General features: G+C 33.9%; 1 protein-coding gene across 3 annotated transcripts in view; it reads left to right on the top strand.

The window, feature by feature from the left end:
• Window positions 1-25736, top strand: part of LOC132556602 (b(0,+)-type amino acid transporter 1-like) — a 51317-nt gene extending 25581 nt beyond the window's left edge. For 2 of the 3 annotated variants that reach the window (XM_060221030.1, XM_060221029.1), the window contains exons 3-14: window positions 4749-4961; window positions 5358-5459; window positions 12315-12575; window positions 12814-12939; window positions 13549-13648; window positions 14248-14292; window positions 14875-14998; window positions 15314-15417; window positions 15561-15657; window positions 16358-16507; window positions 20434-20602; window positions 20866-25736. In XM_060221030.1, coding sequence (XP_060077013.1) covers window positions 4749-4961; window positions 5358-5459; window positions 12315-12575; window positions 12814-12939; window positions 13549-13648; window positions 14248-14292; window positions 14875-14998; window positions 15314-15417; window positions 15561-15657; window positions 16358-16507; window positions 20434-20602; window positions 20866-20939 — 1565 coding nt within the window. In that variant the 3' untranslated portion in view covers window positions 20940-25736. Of the gene's footprint in view, window positions 1-4748; window positions 4962-5357; window positions 5460-8593; window positions 8650-12314; window positions 12576-12813; window positions 12940-13548; window positions 13649-14247; window positions 14293-14874; window positions 14999-15313; window positions 15418-15560; window positions 15658-16357; window positions 16508-20433; window positions 20603-20865 lie in introns of those variants that run through there. The other variant, XM_060221031.1, reaches the window with a different exon arrangement.

Here is a 25736-nt window from a genome sequence, read left to right as displayed (position 1 = left end):
AATAGCACACATTACACCTGGAATATCTCAGGTCAATATTTGTGGTACACTTTCAATTCAATCCCTTTTCTGTGTAAAGCATATGGATTATTGCATCAATCAATATTTTTCAAGACAGTTTATTGGATCAGCTTGACCCATCCTCTCTGATTACTGGACATATCACTGGGGGTCAGATCACATGTAAATGTTGTAGCTATGTCATCACCTGGTCTATATAAAACCTAATCAGAACTGTCCTGTTATAGACATCTACAAGGTAAGTGCTCCAGTCTCATTCATAATTTCATATCAATATCTTGTAAAACAGTAATAATTGTGGTGGAAGTCAGATATGTCCATAAGAATAGACAACTAATATACAGCAAAAAACATTGTGGGTAAAAAGTCCTTCAGCATGTCACCATTGTCTCTCAAGTTCAACATAAATCATGGAGAAAATAAGGTTAAAGGCCTGAATGGTACTTCTCTAGCTGTACATCATTTAGACTGGACAGTTTGATGCCACCATCTCACTACAGATAGATGCTGCTGTCCTGACAGGTTGAAGGCCATGGTAATAAAATGGTGAGGCTACTCTTCTAATTTGTATTGGTGCACTCTCGAAGTGGTTCTAATAATAGAAGTACTTTTTACCACAGCAGATGTTTACTCATTTAAGCATACATATATCTTGTATTAGTTACTGATTTATAAAGATCTATTTACAACCATACAAACGTATCGAGTAGAAATAAAAGGAGAATTTCTTATTTCAAAAAGAAGTGTTATGTATTATTAGGTTTGATAAGAAATCTGGTTACAGACTGTAGAGCAGAAAGGGCATTTGATGTACAATTTCTTTTGATAAGACTAACAACAAATAAAGGAAGTAAATATCAATGAGTTAGTTAGAATGACATTGATATCTGACAGGTTTGATAGTTAGTGGTCACCAGAATGATTCATATTAACTGAAGCACCTGCACCAGTGAGTTCAGTTTACAACTGTTGTCATTATGTACATATGTCTCTCGTGTCTGGGCTCCAATACAGGGCCCCTTAGCAACAAAATTTACAACTCTTATTCATTTGTAGTAATTCAGTAAGTTATCTACCTGTACTTGCTTTCTACATTAGCAACAGAAACATTAACATATTGTATGAGCCTGAAGTATCATTATGTAATCATTGAAAGAATGATGATGGTTATGGCTGACGTAAACATTAAACTTATATGACGTTATGGAATGTTTTTAATGATATTGTATGATTTGCTTACACTTGTGATATAATATTTTAACAATTGACTTTTATCTTACTCATTACAATGCTATAATATGTGACAAAATAGAAAACAGGGTTCATTTTAAATAAGGAGAAAAAAACTTAATATGAATAGGAGTCACTAAACAGCTACAGGTGTATATCATTTGTGACAGTTTGTATTTCTACAGAGATACAGTAAACAAAATATCTGTCAGAGGGACAATGCTACATTTTTAAATGTGTAGATATGTTTACACATGCCTTGATATGTTCTATGAGTGGTAAAAATGCTGATTATCAATCTGGAGAATATTGACAACTTCACCAGTAACAATATCTGTAAATCTTGGTGGTTAAACACAAATATGGATAATGTTGAGAGCAGCTGACATTTCTGATCATCAGCATTCAGATACTCTAACGTTACAGAGGTCATATCCCTTTTTCATGTGTTAAGGCATTAATGAGGAAATGTTTTGAGCATATTTAACTTTATTCATATGACTGAGGGTGTTGAGAACCTGCAGGGTGTCACCTTCATTCCATCCCTGAAAGTTGTTATAATCTATGTTAGTATCCTAATTTTGATGTGATGCTTGGAATTTCATCATGGAAGGTCGTAAACAGATTTCGGTGTAAGGTTACTGATGCAACACTTTCCCACATTCTTCATTAAAACATTCCCTTTTTAATCCTATACTCTTACCTGTCTCTTAAACTAAATATTCAGCATTGACTATTCAAATGGACTTTTGTGGAAAATGTACATGTGCAAAGTTGAGTCACAGTTGTGGAGGTTTTGACTTGAATTATATTTCAGATTTAAACATATGCTTTTTAGATAAATTGATTTAATTAGGTAACATTACATGATTTGTGTGTTCATGAAACGGCTTAGTGGGCATGTCTGTCATTGATCACCAGGTCCAGAGCAATGTCCTCTATATGTCCTTTAACTTTTCTCCAGTGTGGCGGGCTTATTGATTTTTAGGAATTTGCCATTGTAACTGTGTAGGCAGTCTACGTGCAATTTCTCTGAGAGCACAGAATCAATGACGTCTTTTTCATCAATTTGATGTTTGTCATACCATGTGTATAAGGCCTGGTACCCTAACACCATGCTGATCCTCACGTCACCTGGTCTGTCCACATGTATGTATTACACCTTTCAAAACATTGCCAGAATTCTGGATTTTGTGTCGTCCTATCTTGTAATGAGGATTATGCTAAAATATTTAACCTGCATGGGGCCATGTTTTTGGTACTACAGGAGTACTCAGACAAGTGTTTGGTTATAAATATATGTGATAGGGTATTTAAAACAGGTCTGTTTTTACATGTCTTGTAATTACAATCAGATTATAGAAAAAATCATGGCTTTTTAATGTCATTTTTATTAGTATTTACCTGCAATTTACGTGTTGTTTGGAGGTGAGAGTTGCCGTAGAACAGGCTATGTAATATAGTGCCATATGGTGCAAATACATGTTGTCAACTCTGTCATAGACTTCCTAATAATTCACAGTGGTAAATTAGTTTATGAATGCCTGTAATCACATTATTGCCTGTAGTCATTTAATTCTGGTATGTGTCATTTAAACCATTCGTATTCATAGCTTTGGGTATTTGATGACTACAATCGTATAAGGAGTTTTCTATTTTAATCAGAAGAAAGGATTGTTGAACATGTATAAACAAGAGACCTTAATTAAGTACATTTGTGCTTAATACGTAATGCCTGATAGCTTCTGGCCCATCCTACATTTTATTTATTTGAAATGTCCTTATAGATACAGGGGTTGTCAAATGAGTCAATATTCCTTTATGAAGTCTGTGGTTACACTGGAGTGGTCAAGGTGACCCTATTGATTTGCTACTGGTAATGGCGATTAGATGATCCTTTTTACTGGGAGTCCTTGTTTATTGTAGAGCAGTAATAGATGAAACGTGTATTGGAATAAGTGGTAAATATGTCTGCCACTCTAAATCATCAAGCGGGCTGTTTTATGCAGAAATATTCCTCAGACAAGGGTACATGCAGAGGTCAAACTGATTTGGATGTGCTTTTTACCTGTGAGCATTTTTGCATCATGATTTCATTTTAAAAAGTTAATTTCTCTATAGGGTTAAACTAAACAATTGTCTAAACAGATTGTTCAGCTTTGAAATTCCAACACGATACAGTTTCATTATAGAAAAATATCAAAATTATTTACTAATGTTTTTGTTACTTAAATATGTGAAAGCATTAATGCCACATTAAGTAGAAAATTTGAAATGGAAGTTGCCAACAGTCAATCTAATTGCTGCAGATCAGTTGAAATGAGAAGAAAATTTGGAGTATTTGTAAAGTAAGATGCCTCCATAGTAATTTACCTTCCATTTATCTACCAAATGTACCAAATTTTATCTACCAAATGTACGCCTACACATTGTATTATCCTGGCATTTAACACCCACTCAAATGTTGTTACTGAAGTGATGAACCAGACTGCTGATCATATACCTACCAGGTATTTGTGGAAGAGAATAATACTGCTGGAATTGACTTTCATCATTCGTTTTTCCTTTTCGTAGCAGAACTGATAAAAGTTTAAGAAAACAACCATGCTGTGTGTTCCATTAGGAGATCCACTATCAAACAAGGTGATAGACAACCTGTTTGTTACATTGCATGGATAAATATTTTAACTGCACCTTCTGGATACTGTCTCAGAAATTTGTAGTAAAAGCCTGTAAATACTGCTGCTTCACATGGCAGAAGTTGAGCACCTGGCTGTGTGATAAGTAATAAGTAATGTAAAAAACACAGCATATAATGTGGTGACTACAGACGGCAAGGTCATCTCAAAGACGTGCACCATTTATACAACAGCACATCATTGGAGTTGCTAGTGGAATAACCTATTGAAAAGTTTTCACAGATTACTCAGAAGCTTACTTGGCTGGGCTAATAGGATTTTGATATCGCTTATAAGTTAGCGAAAAAGGTTTTCACATTGAACTTTTTTGCATTACAAGTTCTGCATAGTTAGCCTCCAGTGGTGTTTTTATTTGTGAACATCAATGTTACTGTTTATCTTCAATGAAATTCAACCTTCATATTACTTCATTGAGAACTAAATGTTTTTTGACATATTCATTAAGAACAAATTTATATTATTGAACAATATTCACCTGGAAAGTATGAAAATTAGGTGATCTCCCAGAATCTAACATGATAGCATTTCTGTTACTGATACAAATCTTGTTAACACATTTAAAGGTGTGATAAGTATATATATATATATATATATATAACAGTTTTCTGTACATTACAGTGAAGGGTAACAGTTTTCTGTATATTACAGTGAAGAGTAACAGCTTTCTGTATATTACAGTGAACGATAACAGTTTTCTGTACATTACAGTGAAGGGTAACAGTTTTCTGTATATTACAGTGAAGGGTAACAGTTTTCTGTACATTACAGTGAACGATAACAGTTTTCTGTATATTACAGTGAACGGTAACAGTTTTCCATGCTTGGATGGTGAAGAATCCCCAACAGGAACCATGATTAACGGACACATTAATGGAGATATCGACAAGCTGAAATATCGAAGTAATGGTAACAACAATTCAGGGGAGAAAATTCCTGATAAACAACATGTGAACTTGAAGAAACGAGTTGGCCTGTCCTCTGGCATTGCCTTGATAGTAGGCACCATGATAGGTAAGAGTTTTGGTGAATACGTTTTGTAATTTTGCTATTTTTTGTTAACGTTTGCTTGTTTGATATTCCATCACTTTAATGGGTACAGAATTATTAATGATTCCACTTGAAAATGCTTGCAATACAGGTTTTTATTTGGCAAAAATCTTCACAGAACTTCTTTATGTAAAAATAGTCACATTAAGTAAGTTGTGAAAGCTCTTAACATCACAGGAGACATTCTATTAGGGAGTACAGCTTGACAATAGAAACTTTCAACCTGTCCAGAGAGTCTCATGTAATTTGTGAAAGTCAGGTTTGGAAACGTGTAACTATGAAAGTAGAATGTATTTTCTAAAGTGTCTAGAATTTTTTTGGAAAGAATATGTCTTCAAATTTTGTGTACATGCTTTGTAGGGTCAGGAATCTTTATCTCACCTAAGGGGGTACTAATGGGGACAGGCTCAGTGGGACTGAGCTTTGTCGTGTGGATAGGATGTGGTGTCCTGTCCTTAATGGGTAAGTATCACTCCCTCCTGTCGTACTTCTTGATTAATGGATTAGATTTTGTTGAAAATTTGCTGACTTAAGATATTTGTTGGAAGTGTTGATATGTGAGAGGTAAGTATACTATTGTGATGTTATGTAAGACAGGTGAGTATGATTACATAGCTGTATGTAACGTGCTTCACTCACAACACTCCTAACACATTCTTGTTGTTCAAGGGATCTACTGCTGACTGACTTATAATTGTTACTGAAACCTGTACACAGACATACGTATACCACATGTCTCCATTGTATATAATCTGTGCATCCCACCATGTTGGTGTCGTGTCAAAGTGCTCCAACCATCAGTATAGCTCATCTGTACTTGTTGCATAAGCTGAAATGTACAGTACAATATTGTTATACTGGGATATACAATATCTTTCGACAGAAAAAAAAAATTAAAAAAAAAACAAATTTTAACAGTTTTGTTTCTTTCTTGGGTTCTATATTTTTGATTTGAATTAAAATTAAATCAAGATGAGAGGTTGATGTTCAATATACTTTCCAAATTGTTGTTAATTATGGATGTTCTGTTGCATATTGATGTAATAAGATGCTTGCTTACTCTATCTAATACAATGTATATTTTCATAGAGTGTCAGATGTAGGCGCATCCCTGTTTACCGTTAGGATTTCTGGAGCCGAGTATAAACAACACAAACAAACCATTTAATTGGCGTCTAAGCCCTTTTGCTTTTTCTCATTTGATAGATACCAGTATATCTAGCTTTCTTCCTTTGATTCCATGTTTAATAGAGCTAATGATTCTCTTGATGCAAAACCGCCTACTGCTGGTTCCAAATCAATTATGTAATGAAAGGTATTCATTTGATACGGTTGTAGATATAGCTGATAAATTGGCTTTGAAATGAAGAAATTTCTGAAATAGTTTCAAATTATTAGTACATTAGACTGTATGAATTGTTACTGCTGCACTACTCATGACTGTTACTAAAGAGTATAACTAACACAATAGGAATCACCAGTACCCTTATGTAATTATAACCATCTGTCTGTGTTGCTACATAACACAAGCTCAGTTTCTCAAAAGAATCACCTTTTTATTAAATGTGTACAAGAGCTGACATATTAATTTGCTTCTATGTGTTACGAAAGCTTCTGCTTCAGAGCTTAAGTACGTTGTGCATCTCTAATGTGATTAACCTTGTAGATAATAACAATTATACACACATATAAGTAACTGTGGGAGGAGCCTCACACTAACTCACAGAACTACCGCATGTATCTCACACACAAACTTATCCTATATAACTCAGCCATTCTCTGTTGTTTTTCGCAATTAATGTGGCAATCATCCATCTCAGGATTTTCAGCAAATTGCTGCCTTTGTGTTCAGTAATAAAACTGTTTCTGATAAACAAAATATCATATCAAGACTTAACCTTGAAAAATTTCTAGAAATACCTACCACTGCTTTCAGCATTTTATTGAAATAAGTGACTTCAATCTACTGCATGTTTAAACTTCTTTTCTTTTTTGGTTAGTCATATCAGTTTGGATCTTTGATAAGTGCCATGCTGTTATCTTCTCAATGTTTGCTTCTAATATTTGCTGAATAGACTGGGACGATGGTGTCACATATCTGTAAATGTATTATTACTCTGTTAAATCATAACTAATTGGTCAGTGATGGATAAAGTTTTATTTTTTTGAAATTGTTAATTTGACTTAACTAATTTTTCATTTTAATTACCAAATTTATACTATTTACAATGACATGTGTAAAGTGCTGATAAGTGGTTGATCCAGAGGCATAAATAGGGATGGGGGATGGACTGGGCTCCTTTATGTTATGTCAGGTTTCAGGGAGAAAAATTGTTAAAAAGGTTTTGAAAGGAAAATGAAAATTCTGATTTACAAACGACCAGAAAATTCCATGGATCTACCACTGAATTGTATTTAAGTCATCTTTGTTTTCATAATTTGACTAACGTTATGAACTATTTTGTATGTTTGATCGAAATGTTTGGTAAAAACCTGTCACAGTTTGATACATGCATTCCATAACATACCTCATTATGATGTTAAAATAGAGCAACATTTATTGTTTACATTCCATACATATAATTATCATGAGAATATGTTTAGATTTGTCAGTTTTTTTCCAGGTTTACAAGATTCTGCTGTTGTACCAAATTTGCATGATATGTATATGTGTGCTGTCCAATTTACTTTACTATATATATATGCATGTATCATTATGTATATACCCATATCCATTTTTCATCCCTGGCATTTCAATTTGAAATCTAAACAATAATTTTGTACAATGTTTTGAATTTTTCTGCATATAGCCATGTGTTTCGGCACCTTGGGGATTGTAATTCGTGAGTTTTCAATAGCCAGTCCTTGTTGATATAAGTGAATATGTAACTCGGGTAACCTTTATTCACTGAAAGTCGACAACTAATTTTGGTTGGTCCCTGAATTAGACTGTTCTATGCAGAGACAAATCTGAAGGTTTATATAGGGGTTCACAATTACCATCCTTACCTTTTTGCCTTGCAACATGCATTATTTGTATGATTTATAAAAGTGAGATAGATATAAAAAAAAAAAGAGGAAAAACTAATAACCATAACAAAACCCAGATAAAAAAAAACAATGTTGTATCATGGAATTGTTCTTTTTCTTATTTTGTACATTTAAGACCTTAATCTTATGGAATCCATCCCACAACAAAATGTTTGGATCTGCCTTTCTTTTAACTTATTAGAAAGTTGACTGACACTAACTATAATTATAATGGTCAGCATTCATCGTTGTGTGTTAAAAAACTGTTTACCATATTTTGACTTGATAAATTCGATATAATTGTTGTTTAAAAGGAAAGAAAAAAACTGGTTGTAGTGTTGATATTTAGTGGAAAGCAAGCCTCCCTCCTTGGCAACAAGCTGATTTAGATGCTTAGTGTTTTTGTTGATGGTACGTCCAGAGCATATCCAGTAAGATTGTGATCTCTACCGAGGGTAAATGTGAAATATGTGAGTGAGGATCAGTGCGTGCTTTCTTTGTAATTAGATGGGGAAGCTATTTTCCCCCTTTAAAAGTTGTATTGTATGTATTTTTCTTGCATACAGGTTACCGCTTGCCTCCGAGTTTGGAGTAAAGGATGACCCATCATTGAGCGGGTGCAGTAAGTAGGCGGCAAACTCTGAGCTGTAGTCACCAACAGCCGATAGGACGGGCTCGATCATGTCATCCAAAATGTCCATAGAGCAAGCTTAGTTGTAGAACTGATTCAGGGAAGGGTCTAAAGCTTTTATATAGGATAGCTTGTCCAAAACAACCTGTGTTTAACACAACCTCCTGAATGACATACAAACCGAAGGTCACAGTGGATACTGCTTTGCATGCTTTTTTCTCTATCTGAGCTGCAACTCCCAGCCTACAACTCTGTCCCTACTACCCACAACAGGGTACCCAGACACCTGAATCAGTTAGTCTGGTGTAAGGTCATCAATCATCCTCCATTACAATTAAATCATTTCCCTTTATTTCAGGGAAGGGGCTGTTCCAAAAATATCTGAGTGGAGAGACAAACATGGCAATGTCAAATAAATTATAATACTGTTAAAGGATAATTGCTACAAAAATTTTATTATAGGCCAAATTGAGCCCCTCTCAAGTCCCTGGTCCTGTGTTCTCTATGTAGGGTTAAAGTTCAAACTTGCTGCTCAGATCCATCCAGAATGATGGTAGCATGACCAGTAAGGATGCATGCTGTCAAGGGAGATAACTGGAACCAGAGTTCATGAATTATGTTCTCTTGTTCCAGAAATGATGATAAGGAAATGTGGGCTGCAAATTGTTTATTGTACCTGACCTGATCACTTACTTCATTTGTACAGAATATTTGTCTAGATTTCTAGGGCTAAACAATCAAGGAATGATATAATGGACACTTTTCTAAATGACTTCACTTTTAGTTGAAGAGCTTTTAAAACATAGTTATTCATTTTGGCGAAACAAAAATGAAAATTATCTATTATGGGTGTTGTCTTTTGACCTAACTCTCGGTAAGAGAAATGTTTGTTTCATTGAAATTGTATATAAACTGGAATTGAATATGATTTAATATCAAATTTTGAAATTTCACCCTTCAAATCATAGTCAGTGTAAAAACTCTAAATTGTATTTTGTGTTATTGACTAGTTTATATTCACCATTCAGACTCTCTGGCTTGTCCTACTCAAGGAAACTAGCAGGGAGGTCCTCTGTGGAAGCTCTGAAACAGTATTAATGTGAACAATTTGCAGTTCACATTTAATACCTATACTTTTAACAGATTGAGACATTAAAGTCCTGACTTGTACCACTAGCCGTCCTTGTTTAGACTTGATATACAGATTTCATTCTGAGATGTCTCATTGAGATATAGCGAGCTAGTTTGGTTGTCCCTCTATGACAGATCTCAAGACCAAATCTGTGATATACATGTACAAGGCAATTCAAGGGCTGCTAGTGGTGTAGCACATTGTATATCTGCATTCTCTCTCGTACAATTTTGTCCACACACCTTTTTTACTGCTGAAAGAAATGTTTTTATTTGAACTGGTCATACTATCATTGGTCTGGATGCAGGAGTTTATCAGAAGTGGATATCTACACTTCTTTTATTTTTTTTTCATTTCCTGTAGTAAAATTTCATTTCAAATATTTTTTGTTTTACATTTAACAGAATGACTAAGTGTGACATATTTTAGTTAGGAAATGCAAATCAAGTTTTCTATTAGTAGTGAAACTATGGTTTTTAGTAAATTCATCTTTAATACTTTGATATTTTAAATCTACTTCATATTTTCAGGTAAGTGACATTAATGATTTTGGTAGTTGTGTATAATATACAAAAGTAATCAGTTAAAATGACACCATTTACTCCCTTGATTTTAACCACTTCTCAATATAAGTTTCTTATCTTGTATATTTTTTGCCTCAGATTTCTTTTCTTTGCTTATATTTAGTATGTATCCACTTCTGATATTAACTCAAGCAACAGTAAGTTGGAAGCTTGGTAAACAAGAGATACAGGCTGCCATCTTGCCCTCCAGAGTTCTGTTGGAGAGACATGTGGCAAACCTGTCTAGCACATTGTCGTCTCTGGTGCCAGTTAGCCCTCCATGTTCTGTAGGAGAGACAAATCTGGCATACAGGGAAGACTCGCCCATCCCCAGCCCCAAAATTAAACTACCCCTGACTTTTGACTTGATTTTACAACTTTTGGCATTTAAAACCATGGGTGTCATATCGCCCTCCTTTTTTTTCTGGAGAGACGATACTGACATCTCAAACTTCAAAATTACTGTTTTGGTTATATATTTATTATAAAATACATTTCACACATGCCAGTTGGCCCTCCTTTAAAAGAAGTTTCTGGAATAGTTACCATGGAGAAGGGCCAGAAAGCAGCACTATTGCGGAAGTACAGCGTACCAGTTGTTGTGTGGTTATTTATATATATATTTTATTACAGCCAATCAAGGGCTATTCCGATAACTAACCCCGTCACGGAGAGACATACATGGCACGCTAATTCTAGGATAGATTAGTGTATTTTGGTCAGATTTTAAAAATTAAAAAATGGATGTCATAATGCCCTCCTATACGTTGAGAGACATAATATGACGTCTATGTTAGTATTTTGACATTTTTTGGCTTAATAAGAAACAGATGTCATAATGCCCTCCTATACGTTGAGAGACATAAGATGACGTCTTGAAAATTCAAAATAATTCATTTTTGGATATTTTTTGGCAAAAAAACAAAAAAATCAGATGTCATAATGCCCTCCTATACGTTGAGAGACATAAGATGACACCTGAACCAAATCTCAAGGCTCAAAGACATAAGATTCTGATAACATACAGCTTGGAAACGATAGGGTTGTTGGCCATTCAGCTCCTCCAGATGAAGACAAAAGTCCCAGTTATGGAGAGACGTGTATGGCTTCGCGGTAGATAGTGCCATATTGCCCTCCAGATTGTGGATTAATTGTGGAACTGCCCTTCCTTGTAAGATAAGGAACAATCACCCTCATACATGACAGTCTGTCACACAGCGTTCACCAATATCACGGAAACCATTTAACACCACCAATTTCCAATACTCTTCACATAGATATCTAATTAATTCCACTCAATATCATTTCTTAATTTAAAAAAAACATAATTATAACACCAACCCCTGATACCTATTAAGGTTAAAACTTCTGTTGTAACTTTGAAGGTTATTTTATTTAATTATTTGGGTGCAGAAAAAAAAAGTTACATTTTATAAATTATTTGCAATCTTTTTACACCATACTGTACAATAATGTTTAAAATGAAAAAAAATTGCCTTTTATTAAATGTTAAAGATGATATAGGGTAAGTAATTAAAACCTTCCTGGTAGGTATGTTTATTATCTAAACTTTGTAGTTAATCTCTCTTCATTAATAAATCAGAATATTATTGTATCTGATAATGTTATATAAATGGTCCCAATCTCTCATTTCTGCATTCTCAGATCACAGCCATTTTTACTACTAATCAATGTGAACAACATTATAAAGGTCTCCTTCATGTCGTTATTCCTGGTAACATCTTCACTCTGTTTAATTCCTATACCAATAGAAAAGGGATAACATTTCACTTTGCATTTATCATTCTCAAAGATTTAATATGAAAAAATCTAAAACCAGCACCACAAATATTTTTAGTCATGAAATGATAAATATTCAAAATTCAAAAGAAAATTCACATTTGACGTTGTACATTCATCTACATGTGTCTCAACATAGGCTGCAATGGATGTCTTTTCAGGTGCATTAGCCTATGCAGAATTAGGCACAATGATCACACGGTCAGGAGCTGAGTATGCTTATCTCAAGGAAGCATTTGAACCAATGCACAAAACGCTGGGGTCAATACCTGCCTTCATGTATGCATGGACATCGGTGCTCATCCTGAAACCAGCTCTGTTTGGCGTAGTGGCAATGAGCTTCGCTCTGTACAGTACAGAGCCTTTCTATCCCTGTGGTCCACCTGACATTGTCATAAAACTGGTATCTGTTGTCTGTCTGTGTGAGTACAATATATAGATATATATCATCTGTTTATTCAGTTGACATAGTTCTGTATCTGCTATGGACATCATTACAAATCATTGGTCTACTGTTTTATAAAATGCTCTACCACTGCTTGTGAAACTATATAAAACCTTAAGTGTATTCTGTATTGATACTGAGCATAAATGGTCATGCCATGGAATGACTTGTGTATTTCACCAGACAGCTGACTAAACTGCTTCTCCTTGTTGTAGTGGTGGTAGCCTTCATCAACTGTTACAGTGTAAGCCTGGCCACCAAAGTACAGAACATCTTTACAATTACAAAATTAGTGGCAGTTGCTGTCATCACTATTGGTGGATTTGTCATGATAGGCAGAGGTAGGTCCCCTTATCTGATACTTCATTTTAAGGTACCTTCTTAATAGATTCTTCTAAAAGAAACTTTGATAGAAAGAGGTAGGACCCCTTCTTCTTATCTGATACTGCTTAAGGAGCCTTCTTAACAAATACTTCTAAAAGGTATCCAGATAGAATGAGATAGGTCCCCTTCTTCTTGTCTTATACTTCTTAAGGCGCCTTCTTAACAAATACTTCTAAAAGGTATCCAGATAGAAAAAGGTAGGTCCCTACTGCTAATCTGATATATTTTGACAGGAAAAGGTTGGTTCCCTTCTTCTTATCTGATACTTCTAAAAGATCCCTTGATTGGCAGAGGTAGGGCCCTTTTTTTCAACATACTCTTCTAAAAGAGACCAATGACGAGGGAGAATACAGTTTGAAATATTGTGTACATAGTATTATAGTACAGCCAAAAATGTCTATTGATTCCTTAACAATCTTGCACACTACCTACGGTACGTCAGTGATCGATTTAAATTTCAGTTCACATCAGTATTCTTCTGATGACACATATATAGTGCTTGGGTGTTTGTACCTTTGTATCAAGATTCTCTCCAAATAAAGTATCATGTAAAACTGATTTTGCAGGAGAAACTGAGGTACTGCAGACTGGCTTTGAAGGCACAGAAAATTCACTATCAGTGATTGCATTAGCCTTCTATGATGGACTATGGGCATATGATGGATGGTAAGTTTCATCAAATATCAGTAAAATGAGGATTTAGTAAGTAATTTTCTGCAGGGAATGTATTTTTATCTCAATGAACTTGATAGATATTTAGGGATGGTATTCAGTTTCTTAATGAACTACACACATGAATGATATACCCAGTAAAGTTATTGGAACTTGGCCCAGGGAACTAACACATAAATATGACTCCAAGTCATGGAGGTGGGCTTGTTTCAGGACTATGAAATAGCATCATAGTGATATGGATGGACTTGTTATCAAAGCGTATTGCTGAATATATACAGTATTAAACAGTGGTAATACCTTTGCCCTAGATGTCCATGGTTCAATGCCCGGAATGGATATGAAAAGTTGGGAGGTCACCTGTCCTGGAATCTGGGTTTTCTCTAGGTTCTCTGGTTTTCTCACACAATAAGACTCCATATGCTTCATCTGGGCCAGCAAGAGTGATTATTATTAGCTGATAAAAATATTGTGATATAAAGTTTATATTTTAGTGTTCTCACCAAACATTACTCTGAATGATTCACTTTGCCACTTGGGTATCTTTTCTCTTACTTATGTCCTATATCTAAAGCTCACAAATTTCTTTTTAGGAACAATCTTAACTACGTGACAGAAGAAATCCAAGATCCTCATAAGTAAGTTTTCACCATTCTGTGATATTTTGGTCTGGAAAAGCTTCAATTGTTCATGTGTCAGGTTCAAATGAGGAAACAATAAAAACATCACCAGTAGACTGAATGTTGTTTACATATACCTAATTATGTACAACATGTGGTTCACTTACAATTGTTGAAGTAGATATACAATTTATTTTTGTGTCCTTACCATCTTATAACAGAGAAGTAGGCCATAGAAAGTATTAATCATGTCTGTAACTTACTTCACTTTCTGAGTTCAGGAAGGTCAAGGTCACCATTGTATATTACAGAGTATTATCTATCTTTAACCCAAAGAGTTGATGGCAAGGAATAAACTGTCTGAGGTGATTCATAGACACTTCACTGAATTTTAAGTTGGTTCTGTCTTTTCACTAAATTTTGTCTCTTTTTCTATCTTCCAATTGTACAATATTTTATGTACCGTTTCTTGGCCATTGATGAGGATTTTTTCTGAGTTGATATGCTATTAAAAATACAAAAATGATAACATTTATCTCTCTTTCTGTTAAATTGCACTTTTTTGATGTCTGATTTATTCTATACATTATTGTGAAACAGGAACCTCCCGAGGGCGATTATGTTTGCCATTCCCCTAGTGACCATCTGCTATTTCTTCACCAATGTATCATACCTCACAGTCATGACGACAAGGGAGCTTCTGGCTTCAGCTGCTGTTGCAACGGTAATGATATTTCTTACCTGGTGAAATATAACTGAAACCTTACTTTCCCCAGCAGTAATTTCCAAATCTGATTAGTGATTATATCAAATGAAAGTTAAAATGTGGTATTTATGTATCAACAATTCTGTTCAATGTGAAAATAGAAAAGATTTGTAATTAACTGATCAACTTGATGAATCTATGTAAACAAATATGTATATACCAAATACATGTATAGGATTTTAAAATTTTAGCAGTTTCATTCAGTAATAACACAAATACAGATAACCATGATATTATATCAAAGTTTAAATCTTGTTTTATTTTATTTTGAAGACTTGGGGAGAGAGGGTGCTCGGAGTTTTTGCTATGCTCATACCAATATCTGTGGCATTCTCTACATTTGGTGCTGCTAATGGTTCTTGCTTCACAGGAGGAAGGTAAGATTATGATAAGTTATCAACATTAAAACAGCTGATATTAAAAACCTTTCATCTGTTTTTTCTGAGAGTAAGATCAGCAAAACAATGCTATATCATTGTATTATCATGCTAAACATAGATGTTTTAATGTAATGTTTCAGGGTGATGTTTGTGGCTGCCAGAGAAGGCCATCTACCCGAAGTACTATCCTATGTTCATGTCAAACAGTTCACACCTCTTCCATCTCTTCTTTTCTCGGTAAGTTATTTCTAGTAGCCTAGTTCCCTAAATGATACAAAGAAATCAAGCATCTGATGGTACAGTAAAGAATATTAATGTGATAAAGATGTTAAACTTAATATCATGTACAGTTGGCTGTATTAGATAAAAAGATACCAAGTGATTAACTCATATTCATATTTTAAGGTAAAACCAAAAATGAAGCATTGTTCTCTTCTCTAGAATGTAAAGTAGTATGAAGTCAGGACTTTAAATGGTGCATTGTATGTTGTCAACAGATTGTCCTAAAAGAAGTTGTAGTCAGCTTACATTAAATATGACCAATCATCTGGAAATGTTTGATATCAGTACATCTGTGGAAGGAAAATATCAAGTAGTGATGGGAGTTGCGTATGACCCACAGATGATGCATCACTAATCTTAGACAGAATTTAGAGCAATGTGGCATCACAGATAAATACTCTATCACAAAGTATCATATGGTCAACAGCAAAATTTGAGCATGTAATATAATAATTTTAAGTCCTATGGGATTTGCTGTGATCCAAGTAATTCACAGAATTTTTTTTGGGAAGAGTTATGTCCCTTGTTTCATCCTCCTTCCCTTCTTATCACATTATTGAATTTGTTAACAGTTTCTTTTGATACAGTACCTGATCTATACTGTAGAACTGACTGGTAGTATGTGAAGAGGTATTTATTTTATTCCTTATTTCAGACAATACTAGCGGCTATACTAGTGACATTAGGGGACATCTTTACTCTGATAGATTACTTCAGCTTTGCTGCATGGTTTTTCTATGGAGCTACCATGTTATCACTTCTGGTCCTCCGATACACATCTCCGGACCGTGAACGCCCTTACAGAGTAAGTATCCAGGGCTGTGGTGGTACAACAGCCTTGTATATCTAAATATCTGTAATAAATATGCCAACCACAAATGTATGCCTATATTTCATCATTAAATAACATACTCTAACTTCAATGCCACTGTACTTGTAGGACCAGTTTTTGAGAGTTATTTATCATATATTCCTGTAACAGTAGATGCAATGTAGAAAAAAATAGTAGGAGCGTGCGACTATACTTTGTATTGATGGTATAAGTTACTGGACACTGTAGGTTATATACACTGAATGATATTGTAGGTTACTGGACACTGTAGGTTATATACACTGAATGATACTGTAGGTTACTGGACACTAGGTTATATACACTGAATGATACTGTAGGTTACTGGACACTAGGTTATATACACTGAATGATATTGTAGGTTACTGGACACTGTAGGTTATATACACTGAATGATACTGTAGGTTACTGGACACTGTAGGTTATATACACTGAATGATACTGTAGGTTACTGGACACTGTAGGTTATATACACTGAATGATATTGTAGGTTACTGGACACTGTAGGTTATATACACTGAATGATACTGTAGGTTACTGGACACTGTAGGTTATATACACTGAATGATAATGTAGGTTACTGGACACTGTAGGTTATATACACTGAATGATATTGTAGGTTACTGGACACTAGGTTATATACACTGAATGATACTGTAGGTTACTGGACACTAGGTTATATACACTGAATGATACTGTAGGTTACTGGACACTAGGTTATATACACTAAATGATATTGTAGGTTACTGGACACTAGGTTATATACACTGAGTGATACTGTAGGTTACTGGACACTAGGTTATATACACTGAATGATATTGTAGGTTACTAGACACTGTAGGTTATATACACTGAATGATACTGTAGGTTACTGGACACTGTAGGTTATATACACTGAATGATACTGTAGGTTACTGGACACTGTAGGTTATATACACTGAATGATACTTTAGGTTACTGGACACTGTAGGTTATATACACTGAATGATATTGTAGGTTACTGGACACTGTAGGTTATATACACTGAATGATACTGTAGGTTACTGGACACTGTAGGTTATATACACTGAATGATACTGTAGGTTACTGGACACTGTAGGTTATATACACTGAATGATACTGTAGGTTACTGGACACTGTAGGTTATATACACTGAATGATACTGTAGGTTACTGGACACTAGGTTATATACACTGAATGATATTGTAGGTTACTGGACACTGTAGGTTATATACACTGAATGATATTGTAGGTTACTGGACACTGTAGGTTATATACACTGAGTGATACTGTAGGTTACTGGACACTAGGTTATATACACTGAATGATACTGTAGGTTACTGGACACTAGGTTATATACACTAAATGATACTGTAGGTTACTGGACACTGTAGGTTATATACACTGAATGATATTGTAGGTTACTGGACACTGTAGGTTATATACACTGAATGATATTGTAGGTTACTGGACACTGTAGGTTATATACACTGAATGATACTGTAGGTTACTGGACACTGTAGGTTATATACACTGAATGATACTGTAGGTTACTGGACACTAGGTTATATACACTGAATGATATTGTAGGTTACTGGACACTAGGTTATATACACTGAATGATACTATAGGTTACTGGACACTAGGTTATATACACTGAATGATATTGTAGGTTACTGGACACTGTAGGTTATATACACTGAATGATATTGTAGGTTACTGGACACTGTAGGTTATATACACTGAATGATACTGTAGGTTACTGGACACTGTAGGTTATATACACTGAATGATACTATAGGTTACTGGACACTAGGTTATATACACTGAATGATATTGTAGGTTACTGGACACTAGGTTATATACACTGAATGATACTATAGGTTACTGGACACTAGGTTATATACACTGAATGATACTATAGGTTACTGGACACTGTAGGTTATATACACTGAATGATACTATAGGTTACTGGACACTGTAGGTTACATACACTGAATGATATTGTAAGCTACTGGACACCGTAGGAATACTGTACACTGTATAGGTTATGTACACTGAAGGATATTGTAAGCTACTGGACACTGTATAGGTTATGTACACTGAAGGATATTTTAAGCTACTGGACACCGTAGGAATACTGTACACTGTATAGGTTATGTACACTGAATGATATTGTAAGCTACTGTACACTGTAGGAATACTGTACACTGTATAGGTTATGTACACTGAAGGATATTGTAAGCTACTGGACACTGTATAGGTTATGTACACTGAAGGATATTGTAAGCTACTGGACACCGTAGGAATACTGTACACTGTATAGGTTATGTACACTGAAGGATATTGTAAGCTACTGGACACTGTATAGGTTATGTACACTGAAGGATATTGTAAGCTACTGGACACTGTATAGGTTATGTACACTGAAGGATATTGTAAGCTACTGTACACTGTATAGGTTATGTACACTGAAGGATATTGTAAGCTACTGGACACTGTATAGGTTATGTACACTGAAGGATATTGTAAGCTACTGGACACTGTATAGGTTATGTACACTGAAGGATATTGTAAGCTACTGGACACTGTATAGGTTATGTACACTGAAGGATATTTTAAGCTACTGGACACTGAAGGAATACTGTACACTGTATAGGTTATGTACACTGAAGGATATTGTAAGCTACTGTACACTGTATAGGTTATGTACACTGAAGGATATTGTAAGCTACTGGACACTGTATAGGTTATGTACACTGAAGGATATTTTAAGCTACTGGACACTGTAGGAATACTGTACACTGTATAGGTTATGTACACTGAAGGATATTGTAAGCTACTGGACACTGTATAGGTTATGTACACTGAAGGATATTGTAAGCTACTGGACACTGTATAGGTTATGTACACTGAAGGATATTGTAAGCTACTGGACACTGTATAGGTTATGTACACTGAAGGATATTGTAAGCTACTGGACACTGTATAGGTTATGTACACTGAAGGATATTGTAAGCTACTGTACACTGTATAGGTTATGTACACTGAAGGATATTGTAGGACACAGTAGGGTACCAAAGATTACTTCACTATAGGTTTTGTACACTTAAGGATATAATAGATTAATAGACAGTTTAGTACTACAGGCTACTGTAAGTTAATGTAAACTGTAGGTTTATGTACAATGAAGGATACTGTACAATGAAGAGTACTGTGTGTACTTCAGGTTACTGTACACTGTAGGATACTGTAGGTTAGTATACAATAGTGTGTCTGGGTTACTGAATACTGTAGGGTACTTCAGGTTACTGTACACTGTAGGATACTGTAGGTTAGTATACAATAGTGTGTCTGGGTTACTGAATACTGTAGGGTATTTTAGAATACTGTACACTGTAGGATACTGTAGGTTAGTATACAATAGTGTGCCTGGGTTACTGAATACTGTAGGGTACTTTAGAATACTGTACACTAGGTTACTGATGGATACTGAAAGTTGCTGTAATTTGTAGTATAGTGAAGGATACTCTAGGTTATTGTACATCATAGGGTTCTGTAGATTACAGGGGACTAAAGGAAACCATTAGTTACTGTACACTGTAGGGTTCTGAATGATATTGTAGGATACTGTACACTGTAGGGTTATGAAGGATATTGTAGGATACTGTACACTGTAGGGTTATGAAGGATATTGTAGGATACTGTACACTGTAGGGTTATGAATGATATTGTAGGATACTGTACACTGTAGGATACTGTAGATTTTTAAAGGACACTGAGTGAGTTAAATTTATTTTACAAGGCCACAGAATACAGTAAGGAGATGCTTGAACTACATCTGTTTGGTTATTTTATAAGTGAAGAATTTGGTTTTCCAGGTACCCACCATTGTACCAGTGATTGTCTTGTTATTCTCCATCTACCTTGTCATCGCTCCTATTGTACAGAACCCAAGGATTGAGTTCCTGTATGCCTTCCTCTTCATGATCAGCGGTCTTTTCTTTTATGTCCCATTTGTTGTGTACAAAACCTCATTTAAATTTACTGGTAGGTATCTGTAACAGCTAGTTCAAAGTCTATGTATAGAATATTATATAAAATGTATTTCACGGTCAACATTTTTATTTACATATTAAGAAATTATTTTTTTCATAACTTTAATCCCTAAGTAAAAATGTGTATTTTCTATTTTGCATAAAGAATGAGATTGGCAGAGTTATACCTATTGAAAGAATAAATGATACTTATCTTTATAGAAACCAATTGTTCTAATATTGTGGTTCTTTTCTAAGTCTTTTTTCTGATTGCAGAAAAAGTGACGAAATTTTTACAACTTGTGTTGTTGGTGGCACCAAGCAGATATGAAGAACTTGTGGCTGACTGAAAACCTGAACAGGATATTAGGATCATATATCTTGATACTTATCTAATAAATTACCGTTTTTTGTGAAAATCGACTAGGTGTACATAATTTATTGCTTTATAACAGAAGAAAAAACTTTATGCATTTCTGAAGTTGAAACCATAACTATATCTGATTATTCTGTGATAATGAACTGTTAACATGGGCAGCTGCTTCCATGAATCATAGCTTTAATTATACACTGGATCCTGGTGTCATTAGGAAGGCCACAAAACACACCTCCTCTCACTGGCCCTGTAGACATCTGATACAATGGTGTGACTTATGTTACAGATCTGGAAATCAACTGATTTCAGACACATTATGGTTCACCAAATTCCTCTTTGATATACTGCACATATACAAGGGTAAAGTCATTGACACTTTAACATGAAAACAAACCATTATATGTTTGTATATTGTGGTACATGTGTACGGATTGAAATGGTGTTGTTTTATGTTATATGTTAATTCTAGTCATATTACCAACTCAGTTTTTCTTTGTTGTTCATGCTGTTTACCTTGTTTTTTCTTAGGTTTTTTTATGACAGTTTTCCTTGATTTGCTCAAACTTGATAGGTTTAGCAAGTATATGTACAGATATGTATATAGAGGAAAACAAATGAAAAAATAAAAATATTGTAAACATGAAATACAGATAGACATAATAGATACATTTTAATTTAGTCCAACTTTGTTTTTAAATCTAAAATTAACATAATTTACATATAAAATCAAGTTTACCGAAATATGAAAAGTCAAGGAAAACTTGTGGTTCCTATGGTATTTTTTCTTTTGTCTGAAATGTGACTTTTTTGGTTTATGTATGTATAATTATTTCAGTACATGGCATACATAATTGGTTTTATAAGTTTAATCTACCTACTGATGGTTTACACATATTTAAGGAAAAATAAAAAGCCAAATAGATTTACCATACCTATCAACCCTACTTTTCAACTTGTAGCCTGAAATATTCAATGTTTTTTTTGCACATTTCACATTAAACTGATTTTTTTTTTGTCAGCAGGATAAGTGAGAGTTCCTAGAATATCATTCCGTTTTGTGGACATTTCTAGTGTTGTCAGTGGTCCAGATCTACATCTAAATGAAAAACTTTAAAAATGTAATATTTAATGATATATGCAGATTGGAACACTTACATGGTGCTAATGATGGTGTCATTTACGTGTGCAAAATTTGAAATTACTGAATCATACATTTTTACAACCCCAGTGATAGATGTAAATATAAGATGATTCACTATACATACACAAAATGTATCAACTTATTTATATTAGCTGGAGTCACTACAGATAAAAGGATGGCTGTTGTAAGATTAATGTACCAACACTTTCTCAGGGTAATTCAAACAATGTTCAATAATTAAAAGCTTGAATTTCTTCAGAGTACCATACAAATGTAAATCTTTAGTAATTACCTGGTTGAATGTCTTGTGAGTAATACATACAAAGACATGTTAGATGATTACAGGTATATTTGATGTCATTATACCTATTTAAGGAAAATGAAAAAGTTCAATTTCAAAAAATAAATAAATCAATAAAGAAAGAAAGGGTTCCCTATCCTGATGTTTTCACATTTTTGAAACACGTCATATTTCAAAACTCTCTTATCGAAAATGTGAATGTAATCGTATATTTTTTAGTGACATGCACCATTACTTATGAAGGCTATCATAATGTCACTTAATCTACACATAGTTCAGTGAATTTTGATAAAATCTACCAAAGAACTAAAGGAGAAAATTGTAAAGTTTTGTCAGAATCCTTGATAACTACAGTATGACTATTCATTAAAACATGAAGTTAGGAATTATTCCATGAGTGAGATATTGATGAAGAATGTGTAGAGAAGACAGGCATGTTGATAGAGCTACAAAGGGATACCATGTATTTGAAAGTTTAATTCTGATAACAAGTTTTCAAAGGACAGTGTATTTATAGGTTAAGAATGTATACTGTTCAAATAAAGTTTTAATTACAAGCTATATAACAAAATCAAAGCTAAAAAAGGAATTTAATTCCTGATGTTCGAGTTTCAATCTTGTGATTTTCTGAGTTCAGTAAACGCTAAAGTACTTAGTACATTTCCTGATTATACTGCTAAAGAAATATGATTGTTTCACCATCAGATAGAATAATCAATTACAGTGTAGTTGATTGCTAATTTTCCCATTCATTTACCAAATCTCATCCACAAACTCATACTGTAAATAGTCATTTGATAAATTATTCATTTGTATTTTCTTCAGATTAGTGCTTAAATAGTATGATGGTTGTTAAAGTAAGGTTACTTGTTTGTATGGAACAAAAGGTGTGAATGCCTTCATTTATGTTTGTATGTCTGCATATAGAGCAGTAATGAGATATCCTGAAGGCTTGTTTTCATCATTCGCATTCATAAAATGTATCCTTGAAATAAGATGCAGGTACATTTTTATTCTGAGTGAAAAATATTGGGGTACATTTCATACTCTTATGAAAAGGTTACCTCTCTGTGGGTGTTTGAAATCGTGATCCATAATTTGTTATGAATGATAACATATTATTAATGTTTTAGTGCCAAATTGTATTAATGTGTTTTTCTTTTAGTATTCAGGTGCTTTAATCATGTTTTAGAATGGTGAATATGTGTCTCCAAAGCATTTGTAGGTTAGAAAATTTTAAAGGAATGAGTAGTAATTTAAACTATGACGTAACGGTTAGTACACCTAGATTCTATGCAATTAGAAACTAAAACAATCATTTTCACGACATAACCAATGACTGGTCTGTCTTCTCAAGGGTGGATGTTCTCTTAAGCTACAAGAACATAAGTTATGAGTTTTACAAATGGTGCATTGCTAGACAGTATTCATAATTCAAGCAGTAGGAATAGTTTTATGTTTAACTTTGATGTTATCTCAAAGTTTTCATGATAAATTGAAATATGGATTATACATATATTTATCTCTGGTTTAAAAATTGTTAACATGTTGACTACAAGTTTTGTTAATTTTTTTTTCATTCTTCAGGAATTTGATCCATCATTCCATTTGCCTACTAATTTGATGTCTAATTATTGCAAATCAGTGCTTCTTAATTGAAATTTTGAAATAACTTAAATTCATTTAATTTGAAGTTAAATGTGACAGACAGTCCTCTATAACAGTTGTGTCATATTTATTGTAAAATTATCTTTACTGCCAATCAGTACAAGAAGATGTTTGACAGTGTGTACAAATCACATAGTCATATATCATTATCTACTGACTGAGCTGATATTTAGAAATAAAATTTTCATTGAATATATTAAGTATGGTTATTAATGTCCGGTGCTTTATTTCAACAGAGTATTCATCGTGACATTGAATTTCATGTTGCCATGTTCATCACATAGATAATTGTTTGATGTTATCAATTTGATGATATAATGACACAGTTGTTTTATGTTACTATGTTTATCACACAGTGATGAAATAATTTGATTTACTGTATGAATCTGTTTCCATGTTCATGAATATCTGTGGTTTGAAAAGCTGTGATCATTATTACATTGTTTCTTTATCCATGTGTGCTTACCATATATCATAATATTTACTTCATGTTGTAAATAAAGTCTTGTGTTCTTAGGAGGAAAACAGTATGTTTATTATTTAACATTGTAGCTCATCATCTTATGTTATCATTAGTTTCGGTGTATGTGATCATGGCCAATGGAAGGTTTTGTAACATCTGGTATGGGATAATTTCTGAGCCAATGGAAGGTTTTGTAACATCTGGTATGGGATAATTTCTGAGCCAATGGAAGGTTTTGTAACATCTGGTATGGGATAATTTCTGAGCCAATGGAAGGTTTTGTAACATCTGGTATGGGATAATTTCTGAGCCAATGGAAGGTTTTGTAACATCTGGTATGGGATCATTTCTGAGCCAATGGAAGGTTTGTAACATCTGGTATGTGATCATTTGTGAGCCAATGGAATGGTTTGTAAAATCTGGTGTTTGATCATGGATGAACCAATGGAAGGTGCTGTTACATCTGGTGTGTGATTATTAATGAGCTGGTGGAAGGTGTTGTAAATGGACCCACTTTTTTCTTTTTGGTTGCATATTTGTCTTTTGCTTCTGTGTAGTGTTGATATTGAAATACTTTCCTAATTTGTACTTTGTTTTAAAGCAATTTATTGGTTTTGTTCATTATTTATAAATTAAAACTTGCTTCATGCTGTGTGTTGATGTGTTCAAACTAGTGCACCAGTACAGTGGTTGTTGTGTCTACAGCTGTGATTTTGACACAGAGGTGTCTACACCTGTAGCTGTGATGTTTCCTATGAAGTGTTTAGTTGTGATGTTTTTCAGAGAACACTTCAAGCTGTGATAACTAGTCTTTGTCAATTTTACCCATATCAGTGTAATTATAGTATTGATTCCTACTTAATCTATAGATGTATTAATCCTATTTATTTATCTTGTTGTCAAAGTAAATATTATCTTTTTATTGTTTATTTAACATGTTGAGCCAAATTCATAGATTATGATGTATGTTAATGCATTTCTTGAGAAGTATTTCTCAAATGCATAATTGTTATCATTATGAATTATTACAAATGAATGCATGTTCGAGTGTATTTAATGAGTGATGTTCTTCATATAGAGTTTATATTTTCAAAATTATTTCTATATATAACGGTATCACAAGTTATTTTAATTAAGCACATTTGTTTGTATGATTAATTAGTGATTATCTGTCTGCTATGATAAAACATCAACTATA

This window comes from Ylistrum balloti, unplaced genomic scaffold (genome assembly GCF_031769215.1).
Source record: "Ylistrum balloti isolate Yb309-2 unplaced genomic scaffold, AGI_CSIRO_Ybal_v1 Utg370580, whole genome shotgun sequence".
Lineage (NCBI taxonomy): Eukaryota > Metazoa > Mollusca > Bivalvia > Pectinida > Pectinidae > Ylistrum > Ylistrum balloti.
The sequence above is the reverse complement of the archived record's forward strand: the minus strand, read 5'-3'. Positions and strand labels throughout refer to the sequence as shown.